Source organism: Cygnus olor, chromosome 4, assembly GCF_009769625.2.
Source record: "Cygnus olor isolate bCygOlo1 chromosome 4, bCygOlo1.pri.v2, whole genome shotgun sequence".
Lineage (NCBI taxonomy): Eukaryota > Metazoa > Chordata > Aves > Anseriformes > Anatidae > Cygnus > Cygnus olor.
In genome coordinates this window covers 4,512,451-4,535,578 of record NC_049172.1, presented here as the reverse complement: position 1 = coordinate 4,535,578, position 23,128 = coordinate 4,512,451, and the positions used below count along the sequence as shown (strand labels likewise).

The window sequence follows — 23,128 nt, the reverse complement described above, 5'->3', positions numbered from 1 at the left end:
GGAAAGCATTCACACATGCAATTTTAAGCATGTGCTTAGCACTCTTTGCCTTTTCAAATAACAAAAAATATTAACTTGGAACCTCGTGCACAGCACATGCGCAGACAGAGTGAGTTCACTGATTAAAAGGCTACCAAGACAGTAAGACTTTTGTAAAGCCTTTTAACCACATAGATTCCCAAAAGGGGATGACTTGCATCACACATTTCAGTTGAGTTCAACTGTTCTGCAAATCAGCATGAATCTCTTTGAGCAAAGCCAGGAGTGCCAGCCATCAGCTCACAGTACAGGCCAACTTGAAATGTATGTGGACTCCTCTGAAGGCTGCACATAAATGTGGAAAACACAGAAGTCTGACACTAAAATTATTACCCTTGTTGCTGTTCAACAGTATCTTGTGTGTAACACCGCACTGAGAATCTGTTTTTTCATCCACTTAGGATAAATTGACATTTTGGTAGCAAAACATTAGCCTGGGAGTCCTAGGCTGCACTATACTTAATAATACTAGATTTAGATAAATACTGCTCCAGTTTAACTTTATTTCTACCATTATTACCAAGCTAACAAAAATTATTTATTTATTAAAAGAGATATTGACATTGATCTTTAGTCTGCTTTGTATTATATGAGAACAATACATTTTCTGCACAAAATGAAATGCTTGCTAGTCAAAATCAGCTACCAATTGTGCAACACAAGAATTTGACCACTATGTATCTGTATGGTTTTTGTGCTGGTATCTAGATTTAGTCTAGTAATTGATTTATTTTTATTTAAAAAGGTCAAAAATATAATAGTCCACTTACACTAAATAAGTACATCTTTATTAAAGTGGTGATAATTTAGGGATGTTTTAGATACCGTAAATATGGAAATAAATAAAATGAACATAAAACTATATACTGAAAATGTTAGGATCTGTTTTTCAAGCACAATTTAAAATTGTTAAACAGCACTTAAAGATATGTTAGCTTTTTTCTTTATGAAGGCAGTTGCATATTTATTTCCTTCCCCATGAAACATGATTGCAATTAAGTCTATGTGGTCTCCTAAAAACAGATGTACAACAACCTAATACATCCTTCAAATAAGTAAATAAATAAATAAATCCAAGTCTTCCAAAATGACACTCAAATAACCAGATAAATTTTGGACATCTGGCACACGTGAGTAAAGATTTCTCGACAGACTTTATGTGATGATACTAATAAAAGTTAAACACTTTGATAAAAAGTTAATCATCAGTTCTGTTCTATTTAATGTGTTTGGAACTATTCTGTCCAGTCTACGTCCAAATATTTTTTTCTTTCGTCATTCCACAGTAGTCATAATTTTCTGAATATAATAATTTAAAAATAATAGGTTCATAGCATTATCCTTATCACTAAGGTGAAATAACTCATTATTACATAATTTCCTATAACCACTGTCAAAATGCAAGTCTAATGCGGGTTATATATTATGTTAACAGAAGCAATATATCTTTATTGTTGGGAAAGACCAATTTAAATTCAATTATTTACAATATCTTAGTGCCTTTTTCCCCGAGGGCTCTTGGGGAGGGAGGCAGGAGAAGGGATTGTATAATATGGTCTTTATACACTCTCATCTATTGCTTTTTAAACACAGTGAACAAGCTATATTATACATTTTTCTTTTGGTATTCCCTGCAAGTGCTTTTCAAGTTCAGTGTGAATGTTAGTGCTTATGAGAACAACAGATGGATGATACTGTTTACAGTCAGGGAGGGATATTATTTAAACTTCACCGCCCAGCTTTGCCAACAAACCTCAGCAATGCTGCAAAACAGCCCTGTTGCTTTACTGCGACCCCTCCTTCTGGAGCGCCGTTCTGAACTATGAGTCAACTTGGTGTTGGCTCTGAAAGATGGCACTGACTTGCCTGACTTAGCATCTCCTCCCAGTTGCATTCAAGATTTCTTTTCAATTAATTTCTCTGCATTTTCTTCCCTGACAATAATTTTATGTTATTCTCCACCTGGTTTTCCACTCTCATTATTCTCTGTAGTTTGTATTAAAAATGTATTGGCACTGTATAAATATCCAATATCGTATAAGTGTTTGCATCATGGGACTGAATTAATAGAAAATAAAACAAAACAAAGCCCAAACCTGAAAAAAAAAAAGTTTGTAACAATACTGTCTAATGTTACACACCATATATATGGATGTCTATCAGTCATCATCAAATCCGAACATCAGACTTTCAGCTTAATTATGTTCAATGACTGTTTCACTTAGGCTAGAAAAGATTACTTCAAAACACAAATCAGATTATACTTCCTTTTCCAATAAACTAATTTGAAATCAGAGCTCTGGATGTACTGCTGCATATTGCTCATGTGAAGGAGCCCTGCGACCCCTGAGTAGCTTTAATCAATGACATAAATAACCACAGTGCTGACAAAGTCAAGCGAACTCACCACTTGTCCGTCTCTCCCTGGAACACCAGGCACTCCAACAGAACCCTGGTGGGAAACAGACGCCAGTGTTTAGCAAATTAAACAGGTCATGAAACTTTTCATCTCTTAATACAGTACTTAAAAATGATGGTGAATGCTTGCATATTGCAAGTGCAACAAATTTTTCTGAAACTAGTTTTTAGTCAAGCTGAGCTCTCTTTTCAGATGACATTTTATACTTATACATGTTCTCCTGCTGTACATTTTAATGACTGTCCTGCTGTATGGCCTCTTTCAGAAGCAAGCCTCAAGTTCATGTCTACTTTGTGATGTTGCGGATGCTTCACAAGAAATATAACAATTAAACTGGAATTCCATTTAATGCACTTAATAAATTTTGAGATTGTTCTGACACAATCTAACATAGCACCTGAACAAAACCTTTAATGCTTCAAATGCTTAAAGCATCTGAAGTGGGGGGATGGATGCTTCAATCTCAATAACTGGTAGGGTCAATCTATTTAAAATCTTTTAAGGGATAATCTCCAACAATTCAGCCTGAAAGTGCTAATTGCTGATATCCTTTCAAATTGCATCAACATTACTGCAATAATATAAAACAAAACAAAACACAAAACAAAACAAAACAAAATAAAATAAAAATAAACAGGACAAACATGTGGAGTAGACAAAAGGGGAAATCAAATGTTATCGCTGACTTGTAACATGAGAGATCTTTTTACGTAGCTCTCATACTACTTCTGTATCATGGACAATGTTTTTTTGAAGGAACTTTTCTGACTGTTGCTACAGATGTTTAGTAAAAACCTAAGGCATGAGGAAAGCACGAAAATTATGAAATTACACAGGTTTTTTCCCTTCTTTCTATAAAAATGATGTTGCTCAGCTAGGAAACTGTAAGCATAATTTTTATTTTCCACTACTAAGCACCTTAACACGTTACAAAAGTGTGATAGATACTTGAAAGGCCGGTACTCTAAAAAAGTGGCCAGGGAACTGGGAAAGGCAGAGACCTTGTCAGTGGTGAGATATGCAGTTGCCCAGCACCCATAAAACAAATGAGCATCCTGTGAGGCCTGTCAGGCCCTGAGGCCCAAGAATCAGCGTACAGCATTTTCCTCTCTATTCACATCGGTTAGAGGTTAGAAATGGTTTAGTGAAAGGACACCAACACCCAAAGGGAATGCAGCCAAAATGGATGCACGTTTGCCAAAAAAATAGAGTTGAGGAAATAATGAATGGAATAATCCTGTGAAACAAGAAATGGAAACAACTCATGAGGGCCTCCAAAAAACTCCAACATTTGAACACCCTGGAGGCTTCAGCTCACAGCAGAGCTGCAAATCAGTAATAAATAATATACTGGCATCTCAGTCTGTCTCCATGACCCTGAATGCTTTCCCCTTATTCCCAAAGCTTTCACTTTGGCATTCCTTTTGCCTCTATTTGCTGGATGCATGGCCATGACTGCTAGCTACTGCAAAGGGGCCTTTAGTGAGCATTTTCACGTCTTTGTATAATTTTTCCAGAAAATGATAAGACAAAGGGCATTAAACCATCAGCCTGAATAAACTATCCTTCTTGTAACAATTCCTCCTCTCAGTGACAGTCTCATATAGCCACTGACTTTTCTTATGAAACACAAGATGTTAGAAAGCATAAATAAAATTGATTCTATCATTCCCTTAACCAATAAAGGTTTATCATATATTCAAAAGCTCATCAGCATGTGGGTTTTGCTGATGCTGTACATCCAAAAAATCCCACTCCCCCATCTCCTCGGGAATAATTGTATAATGGCAACTTCAAAATCATTACAGTTTTACAATGTCACATTCCTGCATTGCTAAACATGAAGAGTAGTCTCCTCCTTCAGCTTGCAAACTCTGTATAGTTTACAGCAATATCCATGGCAAAATCCCATGGATTTGTGCGCTCTGTTATTACATTTTTACATATTATCATGCTTTCCTTTCTTTTGTTCATAGAGTTCCATTTTAACCCATGCAAGCAAACCTTCACTTTAAAGATTATCTCAGATGAAAAAGAGGTGACAACTTTGCCACATAAGTTAATACTACTAATTCCTTTTTTTTTTTTTTTCCTTAATACAAATTAAGCCTGCCCAAATTAAATATCTTCCATAACCCTTCTTATCTCTTGAAATCAATGTGAAAATGACCTGCTTTGGTGGTGTGTGGGTGAGGATGCTGGAATGGTGCCACTTACTAGCTGCTATTGCTGATACATCTAGGACTGTTTTAATGATGTAATTCCATAAATCCAAAGCGCACTCCATCAAACTGAGGCAGTCAGCTTTAATGAGTGTAAATAATGCTAAAGACATTCATAGGAAGTCAGGTCTCGGGTTACAAAAGGAACAGGAAGACACTGGCAGACCACCTGAACACAGTCAGCCAAGCACCATTTATCAGCAACACCTATGTGCTTTGTTTCTGCTGGTCAATTCTGCAGTCATATGGCACTGATCTACTTGAGTAAGGACGTGCGTTTAATCAGAAACTCTATCTCCCCACCTTTCACAACCTTTTACCTTTGGTTTCATAGTTGTACCAGGGCACGAATAAGAAAGTTATAGTGACCTCTTCACCTGAATGTTAAACAGACAGATTGAAAAGAGTCTGTTTTACATTGCTTGAACTTCCAAGGATGGTGGAAATGAGAAATCTTACATCTCACGTTATATGGTTGCATTTTGCAAAAACAAAATTCAGAGCTTAAACTAATGGATTCAATGTGGTGTACAGTAGCTAATTCCATTCACCTTTTCTGCTTACAATTTGGCACCAGGAGGAATAATCACTTTCACAGTTTTGTTGTTTATACTATACCTTTTGTCCTGGAGGCCCCTGAGGTCCCTGCAAAGGGAAAACAATTCAATTAACATAATAACTCAAGCCAATTTAAACATAAATGACCAATTAAAACTGTCCTATTGTGTAAGCATACAGATACTGGACTGAAACCAGCTGATGTTTTATACATCAAGGAAAAGCAAAACTTTCTGCTGAAAATGCACAATGGATCTTTTCTCTTCTTTTGGAACAGATTTAACTACTAAGTGGAAGACTCAAATTTTCCCCCTTTCTAATCTTTTCTCTTCTATCCCATCTGTTTTTTTCTAATACTGACAAATTTGTCAGCATTAAGATGACTGTTTATTTTCTGTTTCTGATACCAACTAACAGCCAATTGTGTGTCCACGGTAATATTTCTGCTCGGCAGTATAAAAGCAATATTTATGCAACCAAGCTTTTTTTATTATTATTTTTATTTTAATTTTTTTATTTGACAGAGAGAAGCATAAGACTCTACATCTCCTCACCTTCTAGTTCATTGAAGGTATTGACATTCGTGACTATGTTTTACCCAACACGTGATTTGTGCCATCAACTGCAAGTAACAGAAAATACTTCAGAAATCATTAAGAATGCTCTTGGGAAGTAAAGAACCACCACTTTGCCCCTGTGACCTGAGAAGGCAGGAAGAGATACCTCAATGTGGGAAAGCTTAACTGCTTAATGTCATAGAGGAGTCCAAGCCTCGCTGATATTAATTGGGCCCATTTCTCGTCTGGCATCTCTGAAGTACCCAGGTGGTTTGTGGCCACAGCAGAGAGGGGAAGCAGCAGGGAAATAGATCAGCCAACCATGTCTTTGACATTATGTCAGTTTGTTTTGGTATGAGTCAGACCATGTCCAGCACAGTCCTTAGGTAATCTTTTCCCCATGTTCCTATTGGAGATGCTGGTCCTATATCAAGCAAGATAATTCTGAGTCCAGGAAGGTGCAAAACAAAAAGCCCAAAACTGGAGAATCCAACTCCTTCTGAAGTTTGAAAGGATAAAAGAGGAATTGATGTCAGAACTGGAATTATTCAGAAGTCTTGAACAATATTATTGATGCTTCAAAATGTTGGGCCAAATTCGTTTTTAGGGTAGTGTCAAGTTAGGCTGAACTATCCCTTTTTGGTAGATGCAGGGCCTGTTGGAACATTGCTCTGATGAAACATTAACTGCTAACATGGAAAAGCTTCACTGGTTGTAATTCTTGGTACTGGATCCCCTGAACTGGATGAAAACCTTGCAGTTTTAAACATGGATTCACATGTCTAGGCCGGGCATTAGAACTTGCAAAAGCACAAATTAGCGTTTCTTCTTGAAACTTTTGTTTGGTTATCTCAGCAGAATGAGGGTCTTGCAAGCATCTCCCTTTGACTGTAGGGACAGATTTTGTAAAAGGAAAGACACCTGTGTGATGCAGGATCACAAATTTCCTCCTTTTTCTTCAAAAGGACATGAAAGTACCCAAGCACTCAGCTCTGATGATGATTAGAGCAGTGAATAGAGTGATCACATGGTTTTTCAGGCTGGAGAAAAATCCCACCAATCTACCACATTTCAACAAACTCCTATTTAAATATGTTTTTTTTTTTTTCTTTTTTTTTTTCAGTAAGTGCCTGAATTCTAAGCATAAGATTTACTTGAGGCCAAGGGCACCATTGGTACATAATGTGGTAAATTAACAGGCTATTGCTTGCAAGCAATGCTCAAGAAGTCTCCAGGAAAACTGAAGAAAGGGAAGAAAAAAAAAAGAAAAAAGTCAGGAGGATGTTGCTAGGTGAGAGTGGCGTACTGGGTAAGGAACCACGGGTATAACAACATACTCCATAAACAGTATTTTTCCCTTTCTTCCAGGAAAGGAAGGAATTTTCTTCCAGTGCTTGACATCATGGCAGGTGATACGCCAGGAATCGTCCCCTTCTTCTCTAAGAAAGATAGAGGTTTGGCTAACATTTAAAAGCTTCAAGAAATTCATGCTTAAATTAGAGTTTTACTATACCACTGTTACCAAAATAAGCTCCAAATATCTATGTCCTGAGCAGTTATCTGTTCTGTCTTCAGTTATCTGTTGACTTCTAACATATAACCAGTTTTACCATATTAATTTCCATCAATAGAACAAAATGAATACAAACCAACTGAAGCATACCTTTATATTTCATACCTGTTACTTTTATGTCCATGGAATAGATACTGTTTCTTCAGTTTCTAACTACTTAAGAAGCTAGTCAAAACCTTTTAAAGACATCTAGCTCTATGAAAACATCACTTGGGAGCCTTCAAAACAAAGTTACTCTCTGAAGGTAAAATTATCACTCACTTATTAATAGTATTCCCCAAAGTGAACTGTGAAATGTGCCGCTCTTTTGAGCATTTCTGTGCCTGGTGCTTGTAGCTGTCAACTTGTGGGATGGATAAAATTCAAAACACTGCAGATGTCTCCAGGAAAATATCTTTCCCTAGAATTTTCCCCTCACTGCTGCCATCATTCTAGCTCTTCCAGAGGAGTTACTGAATAAGAAAGTATTTACACAGTAGCAAAATCTGGCTCTCATTGTGCTTTTAAAATGAATAATTTAGAGAAAACCTGTAGATACTTATTATTAGATATTTTACACAACTAGCAGTTTTATATTTCTGGTACTTAAACTTTTATTCAGACTGGAAATTACTCCTGTGTCTTGTGCCCATTGACCTACTACACCAGGTGATGACAAGAACAGTCCTCAAAAATACGGCTACCTTCAGCAAGCCAATTGCAATTAAAAGCTTAAAGTTAAAAGGTTAAATTTTACAATTTACATGTAACAAGTGCTTCTTATTCTGTGGGTGCTCAGACTGTAAACTACAGCTGAATATGAGAATTTTCCTACAAAGGGCTGCTCCCTAGCACTGGGAAAGAAGTTCACAGCTATGTGGAAACACAGCAGCTCATCAGCTGACACCTCCCATCCATCCCTCACATATGCATGTCAGCAGCCACATAAACAGAAAATCTGAAATTTAGTTACTAACAAAGAATGACTTTGACAAACAGTAAAACACTCTTGAATTGCCATGAAGTGCCTGTTTTCTATGAGTTACTTACATTACCTAAGCAAGGTACGGAATTGGATAAACAGAAATAAAAGCAAGTAAATACAATTTGTGAGAGGGAGGAACATGAAGGGATTAAAAAAAAAAAAAAAAAAAAAAAAAAAAAAAAAAAAAAAGATGACTTCAGTGCGTTCCCAGAGATATAATTCATAGCTTCCAGAAGAACCTGTATAGGAAATGGGAACTTCAATAGGACTATCTGGATTTTTTTTTCCTAAGTATTCTACTTATCTGGGGAGAAGACTGCGTTGCCCACTTGATGAACAGACAGTAACACCAGCAATTAAAATCTCTATGTAGGTCTTGAGACAGGACCAGAAGGCAAGAAATACCTGAAGGGTTCCAACCAACTCCCCACGTGTTTTTCTTTTCTTTTCTTTTCTTTTCTTTTCTTTTTTTTTTTTTTTTTTTTTTGGTATGTGGTATTTTTTTCCTTAATAATAGGTAACATATTATTCAGCTGCTGTGACTATCATCACTGGGAATATGAAGAAGGTAAAACTAAAGCCGACAGTACAAGAGCTACAGCCTTCTTTCACCTCCTGACCCCACCTTCCTCTCTGATATCTATATCAACAAATCTATAACTGTTATCAACTTCATCTACACAGATTATCCACCTCTTGCATGTATTACTGGAAATTGTCAGAATTTCCATGTAAGGGTGCTTGGATCAACTTGGAAACCCCGGTGACTGATGTTAGAGCACTCATTTTTTAAAGAGCATCTTGGTTTCAAAAACTCCAGTTCATGAGAACTATTGACGCCATTCATTTGTTTGGATAAAGTGACTGCTTAGCATCTTTGAAAATCAACCTGCTTTTCTTTAAATCGCTAAATATTCACTGGGAAACTTCAGCTGAGATAGCTGAAAAATTTGATTGATATGGTTGCCCAAAATAAGAGGATAACTAAAAATTACAGAAATTAAAAATAGTTCTCCCTATTTCAGATATGCTGAACACTTCTAAAGAACCATTTTCAATCTTGTGCAACTGAGTAAACTAGTTATGCATATGTGACAAGCCGCTGCAGGGCTTCATTGACGTAGATTCTCATTCAATTCACTCCTCAACAGGAGGCCGGAAAAAGAAATTGTGTTGGTACCAAGAAATTCAACTGCTATTTGTATGTTTCTGGAGATGGAGAATTATCTGATATGTACTTATGCACTTGAAAAACTGGGCATCCAAGGGTAAACAAATGTTTTTAAGTGCTCTAAGCAATTGTGGTTTTAAAAGCTAAGAGATTTCCACGATGAATGCCATTCATTAGCCTCTGTTTCCTGAAATCAAGAGATCTCCAGGGCTTTATCCATATCAAATCTTGGCATCACAGAAATGATCGAAGGAAGTTACAGCCTGACACATTTGAGTGTCTTGACTAACAACTACCTGAAATAATAATAATAATAATAAAAACTGAAAATGTTGACCCAAATGTAGTCAAAAAAACCTCTGAGTCCAGAATTCTTCCTACATCTTGCTTCTCATGTTACAATTATGTTCTTTTTTTAGGCTTACTTTGCTGCTTGTGCTTCAGCAAGCTGAAAAATAATGCTGCCCTGTGAAGGTTAAAGCTGTAATTCAAAGACACAGAAATTCAGGGTGTGGTACTTTAAGAACAGGTTCCTGTGGTGTTTTTATATTTAATTTCCCATGTCTCAGTTGCTTAACATTTAAAGAAATGTATCAAATAGAAAGTTTGGAGTATTTTCTATTTGCATGTCTGGGATAGGTGTAATGATTTGTTTTACAAGGTATCAGATTTCCCCGATAGTGAGCACAAACACCAAATGAAAATGCCTAACAAAAATATAATGAAAAAATGAACATTTTGATATACTGAAAAAGTTATAAAACAAAGCATGTCATGATGGTTCAATACATACATACAAAAACTCTCTTATTCCAAAGCTCTGAAATTAAAAATTAAAAAAATCCTTTTAAAAATGTTTTTGTTTTTTAAAAACACTTCCATACTGCCTGTCTAAAGTAAAAATTACTTATAACTAGAAGGCCTTTAGTAGGTACTGTATCTATTTTCTATGGGACAAAGGAAGTACCAAGAATGTATCTGAGAATGCATATTTTCCCTTGTGCCTATAAGAATCATGAAACACTTTATTTTTTCCACAAACCTAAAGACAGAGAATTTAGGAAGGAAACCCAGAAGAAGTACATGAAGAGGAAAAGCACAGGTTTCACACAAAGTATTCACCTGCATTTCAGAGAAACCTGTGTTCTGCTCGCTGATCCCATTTGCTGTGTGTAGCAGGCATGCAATGTAATTCTGAAAATGTGTTCCTGTGTGGTTGAGGAGTGTTTCATAAAGACTGCAATATCTGGCGTACTAGTATTGAAATGCGCAATGCTTTAGTACTGATGAACCACCTAGATAAAAGAAAGACCAGCTAAGAAAACAGATCAGCTATGATGGGAAACCTCACATAACTTCTGAATAAACAGCAGTCCCATATGCTACCTTCATTGATGAAAGGAGCAGCAATAACTATTAATTAGTGCTCAGGCAGAGCTTCTCATCATCATTCTCTTAGTCATTGTTCTGACATCCCAGGAAACCTTTATTGAAGTACAGAGGTTACAAAATGCCAAAGACTAATTTTCCTAAGACTAGCACTTATAGGTTAAGGCAAATGCATTTATACCGTGAAGAAAAATAAAAAGTAGTTACTACAGTAAATGTGGCTGAAATTTTCCACTTCAGCTGCTAGTTCTCCATAAACTTTTGCAGCTAAACAGCTTGAGAACAACACCACCTAAAATTTACTGTGAACATGCTTCCAGAATGAAATAAAGAAAGCAGCTGCAGAACCCTGGCCATTGAAAGCAAAATCACAATTAGTAATTTCCTGGAGGAGCTATGAAGATTCACACCAGGTGAGGATCTGTCCTTGGCCATTGGCCTGAAAGACTGAACTGAAGCTAGCAGCACTTTTCAGTCAGTTCTGCCAACTCCGAGTTGTTGTTGGTGGTGTTTTTCTGTTGGTGGTGTTTTTTTGCTTGTTTTGTTTTTTAAACCTCAGATGAAAAAAAAGTATATTAATACATTTTAAAGATCTGACATTTTGCAGATTTAACTATGAAGTTACACTCTTCTACTCTTCACATATATGGCAATATCCTTTGGGAAAAGGTCCTTCTTATTCTGAATAACCAGTAAAAACAGTAAGTCTTGTTTTCTTGAACAGATGCCCAGCAAGACTGTACAAGCACAAGGAAAACAATACATCTTAGGTAGAGTGATTTTGCATTTGGGTTAATCATTATAGTATAGATTCCTTTTGCAAAGAGACACCTTTACCTGCATTCCTTGGTTGTTCTGGACTTTTCTGTTCATGAAAAACATCTGTAAAATTACTTATATGTCTTTAAAGCCAATATCTGGCTTTAAAAGCCAAAAAAAATATTTTTCTCAATGACAAGAAGCTGTTGACTCTTACACTGAACACATTTAAAATGACTTATTTACCAAGGAGTCAAAATTATTGCAAATTTTGATTTTCCAATTTTTATCACTATGCACTGGTTGAGAATAGTTCTGAATATAAAAGTACCAAGAATGTTTGAAAAAGTCCTCCCATATGGAAATTAGAAATAAAAACAACCTATGCATTGCCTACTGCAATTTTTGAATCTGAAAACTTCAATCTATCAGTGTCAGCATTCGAGGTTTCTTGTCACTGACTACATTAAGTACCTCATTAGCAACCAGAAATAGTAGCTTGTAGGTACAGAAAAATCACAAATTCATTTATGATCCATTCTGAAAATGAGAAGATAAGCAGGAGAAAAAAAAAAAAATGTCTGGCATTTAAGAATCCTTATCGCCAGGAAGAGAAGGTAAATGTCATGGGAAGAGGGATGAGTTATGAAAGGCGAGCCACGACTTTAAATGAAAAGGTTGAAAAGCTAAGGAAACTGCCAGTCTTCCCTCTTGCATAGCAGACATTTTGCTAGTTCCACATTACATTACAAAACTTAATTCCTTTGGCATCACCCCACTGATTGGCCTCCCTCTGAATTCTCTGAATCCTTTCTGCACAGAGGAACAATACCTTCAAATCCTGCAGAAAGTACACCCGAAGGGCTTTCAAGTGTCCTGGAAACCAGACACAAATCAAAACTAACTAGCCATTCTTACACTCTCTTGTAACATTAAAGATGCATACACTCACTCCTTTGTAACTTAGAACTAAGCCTCCACCTTACTGAAAATAAACTGAGCTCCCTTGTTCCCTATGTGGCTTAAAAATAAAGCAGGTTCTTCCTGACATACCAACAAATAGTGACAGAAGACCTTGCAAACCAGCCCTCCACAACATCTCAACCACAAGAGCAACAGAAGCATGCTGGCACTCTGACAATCTGGGAACATTTTCAACAGGGAATGAGATGCCCCTATAAGCAACAACTGGCTTTCCAAGCCCTCTCCTCCCACCACACTGAAGCAACCCACACATGCTTATATTGGAAATGGAGAAAAAGAAAAGTTATTCCCTGTCTTCAGGTTAAATTTCCCTTGTGCACCTAGGATTGGTTGAGCTCTCTCATGACAAAGTAGAACTCATGCAAGAGAGCTCAGACATTGTCACCAGATACATTGTCATCTGTATCTGGTCCAAACAAGCCTCCCCCGCCTGAGACAGAGAAAGGTCCCGAATTATTACTGCACTCTCTTACATCACCTCAGACACAATTTTCTTTATTGACACAGAACTTCACTAAAAATTGAGAAGAATGTGGCAGCAGATTCTCAGGTGGAATAAATTGCCCTGTCTTCGCTAGAGCCACTGGATTTCCTATTTCAATAAGAAATGAGAACATTTCTTATTTCAATGAGAACATGAACACTTCTAAAACTCCAACTGCATCAAAATGATTTCAACTTCTTGTGAATCATTGTTTGAGTAGGTCACAAGTTACTCAAATGTGTAATAGGCTTGTGGTACATTCTGACACAAGCTGGAAAACATGCTATTATCTCATTATCTACCATCTTGCACTCTTCAGGAGTTTTATTCTACATCTTGTAAGAAAAGAAAATAGAAAACTGCGTAATTTGAAGCTATACCATTGTTGGTTCAGAGGTTAAAACTGAGTTCATCAGCTCTAACAATATTCTGTATATTCACCAAGAAATACTGAAGCATGTTACTGAACACAAGTGTAAACCACTTTTGAAAAAGAAAAGCTTCTATCCCCACTATTATAATCTAGAGGTCAGGCCTGCAGCTCTTCTTGAATTAAACAGCACCACGTGATTTAAAGCTGCTGAGAGTGCGTTCCTTTAGTATACAAATAGCCTTCAGCTTCCACCAACATCAGCAAGTACATCCAAAACTTAGGGATTGTTTCTGAGCATCTGGTGCTCTCCTTGGCTGTATCCTGCCTCCATTCTGGAAGAAGAACCAGAGTACATGCCACACTACTTGGCTTCTTACTGGAAAGGGTCTTGGACATGAGGGCAAGTCAGAATCCACAGTATATCCCCACAGGTGGCCTTCTGGGAGACCAGGACTGGTAGTACTTTATGTGCATCTACTTCCCAGATTCTACTTCACAGGAAGAAAAACCAGAAGCTAACTTGGACTTCAGACTCAGTGTGAAACAAAGGTTAGTCTTTACAAAATAGTTCCTGCAATATTAACCTAGAAGTCCCTCAGGGCAGAGGTCTGTGCTATAATTTACTTTGAAAAGATGGATGGATAATATGGAAAAAGAATTATAGGTAGGCCTGTGTTCTCCACAGCAAACTATACCTATTTTCTCTGGCAGCACAATTTACAGTGTACCTTTCGGGAAATCAGCAACTTCTGTAGCAGCGCCTCAAATTTCAATATGGAAGTAAAGAGATATTTGAGTGAAGAAATACATGATGGAAGATGTTAGAAGAAGCAAGACAGTATCTGAACAGTTGTAGCACTTTCCACAGGGAAGACAGTCTGGAAACCTGTACTGGCATAAAGGGTATGTCAAAAGCACCAAGAAAAATAAAGAGAAATTAATTACCTCCCTGATACCCTGATGCTCTTTGCTTGATCTATACACAACTTAATGCTTAAGCCATGAGACTGGCTTTTAGACCAAGCATTTGGAGCTGGGAGTTCATATAGTCTGGGATCTTTCTCTAATTCAAGCTTGCTAATTTGATTTTTATAATACTTTTTCTCCCTATTTAAACACAGCTGCATTTAGAGAAACAACTCAGTAGCAGTTGTTTAGCTCTTACACACAGATGGCTAGTTTAGAGCAGTGGGAATCTTCTGAACATGGTGATGGAATCTCTTTGACTTTAAAGACCCTCACAGAATCTGTGACCCTGAAGACCTGTTCTTGAACAGAAGGAAGACACTGTTGAAGTATCTGAGCGAGTTTGGTCCAGAGGATAAAAGGGAGATTACACATGAAACAAAACAGAACAAAAAAAGAAAACACCCTTAGAATCATAGAATCATAAAATATCCTGAGTTGGAAGGGACCCATAAGGATCATCAAGTGCAACTCCTGGCACCGCACAGGTCTACCCAAAATTTTAGACCATGTGACTAAGTGCACAGTCCAATCTCTTCTTAAATTCAGACAGGCTTGGTGCAGTGACTACTTCACTGGGGAGCCTGTTCCAGTGTGCAATCACCCTCTCAGTGAAGAACCTCTTCCTGATGTCCACCCTAAACTTCCCCTGCCTCAGCTTAACACCATTCCCACAGGTCCTATCACTGGTGTTTACAGAGAATAGGTGATCTGCCTCTCCACTCCCCCTCGCGAGGAAGTTGTAGACTGTCTACTTCTATCTATCTCTTCTTCCTATCTATTATACATATTATTAACAATAGGCCCCCATAAATCAAAAGGGAAAGAAGAAAAAATAACCCACAAATGTGCTAAAACACAAGGTAGTACCTTTAAGAGGCTTTGATTTTGGTTCTGTTGAAACTTTATTTTGAAAAGAAAAGCTACAGGACTAACTTCCTGATCACAGCAGATATTTCAGAGTCTCAGAATCTTAGCTTATTCTTCCAAAAGACTTTGGATTTTGTCAATCCAAAATGCATTGCAATTTGTCAAGATAAAGTATCATCACACCTGTTTAAAACTTCATAAATTCAAATAGGTAGTAATCATATCTGCAGTGATTGCTAAGCATATAATCTTCCTTCTCAGAAGCATTCAGGAATCAAAAACACATGGCATGGGCTACAATTCTGTCATCTCTCATAAAAAATAAAAATGACCATGAATGTTTAGGGAGATCTTAATGAAAAAAATCACTGCACGTTTCACAGTTCTGGGACAGGCAGAAACTTCTGATGCTTTACCCTGTGGCTGAAGCTGATTTACAACCAGTGAAGCTTCAATTTGCTTCCAAATGAATAGGGTTAATTAGTTCCTGATGCAACAGAAAACATCTTCTCACATATCTGAATATTTGGAAAAAGTGCACTCATTTGGCTTTTATATTCTCCCACACATAAAAAAAAAAATCAAGAGAGGATAATATTCTGACTGTTTCCGTATGCTGTACTGCACCTTCGCTGTTCCATCAAGCAAAGGGACAGAACAATTGCCACAGAGACAGCCGGGATGTTGGCCCTTAAAATAAGCAGATGGCTGTTGTGCTGCTCCATGGTCTCAAGGTGGAAACGACTCAACTTCAGTGACAGTGGTAAGTGGGGGCCACAAACCAGGCACACCTTGCCTGGTTCTTTTGCTTTGCTATGCTCCTGGCTGTTTTATTTCCCTCTGTTTCTGCAACCTGAAAGAACTGGCTGGCCTTATATTACAGGCAACTGTATGTAAAAAGAGGAAATTTGTCTTTCTCGTGTATTCTTTACAAATGAGATATCAAATGCACTGTGACAAAGGAAGGTTAGGAAATACAGTTATAAAGCTTTCTGGAATTCCTCATTTTAAAAAAGGTGTTAAAAATCTGTTACAGTTTCTTAGCAAACTGGAAGAGTACTTACTGTCAGTCCTTGTTCGCCTGTTTTTCCAGGCTCACCCTTAAAAAAAAAGTGAATAATTTCAGTAGCATGTCTTGAATTCATTGCTTTACCTCATAACATTGACTTTAAAAATTCCCTTCTTTAACAGGTATGGCAACTTACTACACATTATATATATATATATATATACACACACACACACATATACATATTGCTTTTTAAAGTAATAGGCCAAATCACACATGTTTTAAGAGGCAAAGTACTATTTCACCATCTTTTAATGGTGTAGTTCTCCAGGCAACAGTCAAACACTGGTGTTCTGACTCCCTGCCCCTTGGTTCCAATCATAATATTCCACTCCAGTGAATTGTTCTAAAGAACACAGAGAAATGTTATTTTCACATGTGTGCTGAATCCCACCGTTTACATATTACAAAATTACTTAGTGTTCTGTGTCATCACCACAGTCAGCATGCATAACTTACCGTTGCAGATTATCATGTTGCGTAAACCCATGGATATTGAGATTTTGAAGGCATGTGATAATTACTCATCTGTTAAATACCTGGATTGCATTTCAAAATAGTAACCCATCATTTTTCCAATTTAGTCTTTCTGCAGGCACAGCTCTACATAAAGTCAGAACCTATCTTCTCCCTTTTCCTCTCATATGAACACATACAACTGTCTGTCGAGACAGTAAACTGGATCAGTCATACAATATGGGCTAAAAATATCTATCCAAAAAAACCACAGTTCCTATCATTTTTATTTATCTAGTTTACAGATCACTCCCTTGTAAACCCAAATGTGCACAGGGCAATCCATGGCGCTTTTTTTATCAGCGCAGCTGCATGAACATCTTTACCAGCTTTGTCATAAAAGAAAACCTGTCAAAACCAGATGGGAACTGTTTTGATGCTGCTGTTCTTGGCAACTGAACAGAATCAGAGCTGCTACTCTGGGTAGGTGTGCATTCAGAAGCACAAATGTAGCATCTGCAAACACACTGAGAAACCAGTGAGAGAGAAGCAACACAAGCACAGGTTTCAGACAGCAAATTATCCAAGCTGGTTGGACTTTTTGCTCCCTCTGAAGCCTTGCTAGCTGACTTACACAGCAATCTCACAATGGCTGCTGGAGTTGCTCACCTGGGCCCTTCGGGACATGAGTGCAGGACTTTCTCAGGACACGCAGCAAGTGTATGGGTATGGGGGAAGGCAGGGGCCAAAACATTTTCTTGCAGCCCTGGTGATTATAAGCTCCTCGCTAACAAGGAAATACTTGCTTACAGAAATGACTGCCTTATAATGGAGGCTGGCCAAGGTAAGGACTTTCTCCTCTAGCTTTGTAATGCTGCAATGTCCCTACTTGTAACACAGTACAGCTACTGTTTTGTTGTTCACCTCTTCAGCTAAAAGGTCCGCACAAGCCTTTTAAAAATACAAAGCTGTCACTGCCTCTGGGACAAGTATTTCCTTTACTGCTCTCCTGCTCGACTGTGTATCAATCATGCAGCCATGGAAGAACAAGCCTTTCAAGGATCAGCAATTTAACCTGTGGATACAGGACACTGGGAAGGAGGAGGATGGTAACAACAGTCAGCAATCTGGTTGGTTTCTATCTGAGTCCTTGTTGCATCTGATTCTAAAGCTGTACTATAAACTGATTTTCCATAGGGCTTAAGATAGCCACAGCTGGGGAAAAAAAAAAAAAGAAAAAAAAAGAGAAAAAAAAGAAAAAAACTATAAAAAGAAACCCTCTCGCCATTTAAAGTCAAAATCACTACAGAACTATTATAACATGGCATGACCTCATTGCATAAAATACATTACTTCCCTGTTATGAGAAACACTAATGTTCCCTTTGCTAAGCAGCAAAAAAAACCAAGCAATCCACAGTCAGATTGTGACCAGCAACACCAGCTGATTCTCCTATTCTCTTGTATGTGAATTATAAAAGTGGTATCCCTGCAGTCAGAAATTTGGTTGTGGCTTCAGCCTGAGCCCTCACTATTTTAAACCAGAAGAAACTGCTGAATGCAGTCATTTTTACTGCATTAAAAGACTAACAAGAAATAACTAGATGGCCAAAGTAAAGCATTGTAGTGAAAGCAACAGACTTCTAATGTCATTTCGTAACCTTGTGCTAGAACTTGGCAGAGCAATAAAAACCTAGTTTTTTTTTTTTTTTTTTTTTTTTTTTTTTTTTTTTTTTATAAAAACCTGGTGTACTACAGGCCTCAAGTGCCAAGCCTTGCTGGATTTTCAGAGAAAATTTTAGTAGTCTTCCTATTATCAAGATGTTACACTGTATTTGTACAGTCCATACAATTTCAAATAAGACAACCTGAACAGGTCTAGAACAGAAGCTTAGCCATTTTCTTTCTTGGTTTTACCTAGAAAAGCTTTACATGGACATTTTATGCCTTCCTGTCCTGGCCCCACATAATGAGCTATGCTTTTTCTTTGAAAAAACTGTTTCTTTTTTCCACTGGTGGTCCTCACTTTAGCAGTTCCCTATGTATCCTCTTGGCTACAATCTTTACTTATGATGGGTGTGGAATTGCGTGTACATCTGTACTTGTGACATTTCAGACTTGTGACATGTCTCATGCCTATCACTCAGTTTCCGCACTGATAATACAATGGCATTTGTGATGAACAGAGAGGTATTTCTTTCAAACAAATAATAAAAAAGCGGTCACAAACTACAAAACCAATATACTCATATTTACACAAAAAGAAAAAGAAAAAAAAAAGAGAAAAAAAAAAGTCCTGCATTTATATATCTGTTTGCAAAGTGTTTTGTAACACTTCAACGATTAAGTGATCATCATGAAGTACTATGGACTGTGGGTCTGATCCTGTGCCTAAAACAAACAATAAGCAATATACTATATTCTGCTGGTAGTTCTAATGAAATACAGGGGATGAGACAAATAAAAAGGTACTGTTATAGTTGTGTAAAGATGGCAAAATCTCACTCCAACATTTATTGTACTTTAGGCGGCATTTAGCAGTTTATTACTATAATTATATAATTTGAGGCTAAATCATTAGGAAGCAAGAATCCAAGCCAGTCCATGTAAAGTCTCAAATTCAGCTTTATCTTGAAGTCTGAGCAGCAACATTTGCTGCTTGTAGAGTGGGGCAGACCCTCCTCACACAGCTATTAAAACATCAATGAGCAACTCAGAAACCTTAGAATGTGTGGGGAAAACTGTCAGGAGTGGGAGAGAAGAAACCTAGGTGTTACTCTTGGCCCTGCTATGAATTTGCTGTGTGTGGTGGGGGGACTTCAGGTACACTATGAAATCTGTCTGTGGTTCAGCTTCCACGTGTCTTATTTGCCAATCTTACTTCACCATCTTTGAAATGGAGCTGGCGCATACTTGAGAGGAATTTGGACACCAACAGACTAACTCACCGGAATACCAGGCATCCCTCGAGGACCATCTTTGCCAGTATCTCCTGGGGGACCTCTGGGTCCTGGCGGTCCTGGAGGCCCAGGGGGTCCAGCTTGTCCTTGGTCCCCCTAAACCAGCAAAAAAAACCACATCATCAGAAGTTTGCTTTCGAGGCACCAACCACACAAAAAGACATTGCTTCCCAGAAAGAACGCAAGACAAGCTGGAAGAAGCTGCCATAAGCTAGACACTGGCATCCTTCACTCCTTATGGCAAAGACAGCACTTTGCCTTGAAGACCAGTGGGCTGTACCTGTCCCATCCAATCAGCCACAGAGCAGAAGGCTCACATGCTATACGGCTTGTCCTACCACAGGACATGCACTAAAATTTGGGGTAGCTTTGCAATATTTTACTCATCCACTTTTCCAGAGTGAGTAACTGTTTTCAATAAGCAGCTCTTCACTTCATGATTGGCACAATTGTGACAAAGCTGAAGTTAAAGCAAAAACAAAAACAAAAAAGTCACTTGCAAGAATTAGACGGCTCACTTGGCAGCTTTCCAAAGCCCATCAATGATATGTGGACAAACTTCAAACATTACCATGGAAAATAACCTCTTACCCCCAAAGTTGTACAGAATTTTTTGTCTGTTTTGGGGAGCTGTTTTATAGTTATAATCAGCCAAAACCCTTAATGATTTGGACCTAATAATTTGTAAAAGACAATTTCTAAGAAAGTTTCAAAACTTATTACCATTCCCTTTTATAAAACACCCAAAATGGTGCTCAGCTAATTTAATTTTCAGCATACCACCACAAACCACTGAAAGAGCTGACTGCATCTTAAATGTGGACCACTCAGCAAAGCTACCCATTGTATTTTAAGCATTAATTTCATTTACACTTCCTTAAATTCCAGAACATTTTCAAATTAACAACCTGCTATAAGAAGGCATCTGACAAAAAGGTACAGCAGAAAGTAAACTGAATGTAAAGAAGAACCAGACTCGAGTGAGATGAAGCACTACCTTAATGAGGCGGCGTTTAATGAGCTGCTGATCAGCAGACAGAAACCCATGATTGATTTTAGGAAACACCATCTGATCAGGCAGGTGAGGTCAAAGGTTGAAGATCAGAGATGAGAAAATTGAAGAATAGACATCAGAAGGCCCGAGAAAGAAATAAAGATATATTCATTAGACTTGTAATAGTTAAAATTATATAAACCGGTGCTTCTGTCTGATAGAAGCTGTGCTTTTTCCTTCAAAGAATTTTCCCTCTAAAGTACAGGACATACTGCTTTATGAATTAATCATATGCAGTTAACTGTGTAACTTTTTTCTCCACAGATTTCTTGGGAGAATTCTTCCCTTTTATTATTCTTTTTTTCATTATCCAGGCTCTGAGAATCAGTATCTTTATATGTTGTTCTTTCAGCAAAGCTTCTAGAGACAAAGCACCAGTTCAACTTTCAGTCAGATTTTCTAACCAGCATATTGTGCCATGAAGAATGGTGTCATTTGAATAAGGACTGGAGCTCCAGCTTGACCAGATTGCTTCAGTCCTTCCTGCTTAATTTGCAAATGCACTTGGAAAAATCAGCACATACAAATTAAACTTTGGATATCTAACACAGATAACTCACTCTCTATATAACCAGTTCACTGACGTTTTCCACACTCTTGTATGCCTCAGGGAAGCAGAACTACAGAAAAAAAATTCATCTGAAAATAAAATACTGATCAAGAGCACATGGAAAGTGTGTGCTACTGGTGGTAGCACTGTACACAGCTATGGATTTGATCCCACATTTTGCATCGGGAATGCTTACACCAAGGCAAAGGCAGTGAGGTTTGACTTAGGTCCACCACAAGGATTCATGGCTATCTCATGGTAAAAACAATTATTTCATGTGCACTTTTATGCTGATACAGAGAGACCTGACTGAACACGTACGTGTCAGCCACAAACCTTGACGGTGAGGATCTGATTACTGTGCAGAGCAGCAACTGTGGGGAAGCCTGGCAGACCCTAGGGACACAGCATAACATGGTACCAAAACAGCACAACACAAACAGCACAGAGACAATTTACTAACAGACAAACAGAACAAACACCATGTTTAGTATACCCCACATTGCCTACTGACAGGGAACAGCCTCTCTGTCATACGGGAAACAGAATTAGGTTTGCACTACGCTGCACATGTAGGTTGTTACTTCACAACATTATAAACAGATTTTAGAAGGAGCAGTTGCTCAGAGGTGACTTTTCTTGAAATTACAATAAATTATTATGATCATTTGACAGTTGTTAGGCTATCGGCCAGCTGATGACTGAGTCATTTTCAACCAAAATGTGCTACAACACTTCAAGAGAGCTATGCAGAAAGCTTGGATTCCGGGTTGCCACAAAACTTGACAGCTGTGACAGTGGATTTTGAGGCATTTTGTGGAATTACCATCTTGCTCCTCATGTTCTGTTTAACATATGACATTCAGCACATAAACTGGTAATACAAACACAATTATAAACACTGAACAACAATCTACTGCTAGATCTGGGGGAGTCCACAATGGCCACAGTCAACATTTTCAACACATACATAACCAGGGCAAAATTTTTCCCATCAAGTGCTGTATGCTGCATGTGGTCTCTCACATTCTACTCTACGAAGATGTGCAGAACTTATACTGTACTGATACAAAAAAAAAAAAAACAAACAAAAAAATACATGGTAATCATGGCCTGCTGTGGCAATACAGGGGGTGAATTTTACTCTCAGTTCAATACCCTTCTTGTGCTGCTTTCTAGGGTGCAAATCAGACCTCCTGACCTCCTGATAAAGCTGAAGTTTTGTGAGGTTGAGAAGTATATTCCTAAAATAAGAAATCCTCCAGTCCTCCAGGCACAGCACACTATCTGAAGCAGAGGTTCTCAAAGGTTTGCTCATGGAGAGCCAGGAAATGGCTGAGACACATCAGGCTGAGGCATACAGAATACAATATGGTCTTGTACCTCTAAGCTCCCTATGTGCACGCATGCATACGTGCCACCTCTGTGAGAAGGAGCTGGTGGCACAGCCCCCTGCAAGACCTGCAGGGTGGCAGTTTGGCACCTATGAAAGGAAAGGCTGCACCTGGCTCTGGCCACCAGACAAGGTGGCTTCCAAGAAGTCCTGCATGAAAGCCCTGATGGTGCAGCACACAGAGCCATGGGGCAGCCATGGTGCACAAGCCCCCTGCAGCCCAGCTGGCCTCGTGGAAAGCACCAACAGGCAAGAGCAGCCTGATAGCTGCAGCAGAGTCATCATTACAAGTATTTGCTCTGTGCATCTCCACCTGCAA

The 23,128-nt window shown here is 38.1% G+C and overlaps 1 protein-coding gene across 15 annotated transcripts in view; it reads right to left on the bottom strand.

Annotated features, from left to right (window-relative positions):
* Nucleotides 1-23,128, bottom strand: part of COL25A1 (collagen type XXV alpha 1 chain) — a 308,172-nt gene that overhangs the window by 69,529 nt on the left and 215,515 nt on the right. For 11 of the 15 annotated variants that reach the window (XM_040554846.1, XM_040554856.1, XM_040554848.1 and 8 more), the window contains 5 exons: nt 20,810-20,881; nt 19,801-19,908; nt 16,393-16,428; nt 5,299-5,325; nt 2,447-2,491 (listed from right to left, as the gene is read on the bottom strand). In XM_040554846.1, the coding sequence (XP_040410780.1) occupies nt 2,447-2,491; nt 5,299-5,325; nt 16,393-16,428; nt 19,801-19,908; nt 20,810-20,881 (288 nt within the window). Of the gene's footprint in view, nt 1-2,446; nt 2,492-5,298; nt 5,326-16,392; nt 16,429-19,800; nt 19,909-20,809; nt 20,882-21,752; nt 21,813-23,128 lie in introns of all 15 variants that reach the window. The other 4 variants (XM_040554847.1, XM_040554850.1, XM_040554854.1 and 1 more) reach the window with 1 other exon arrangement.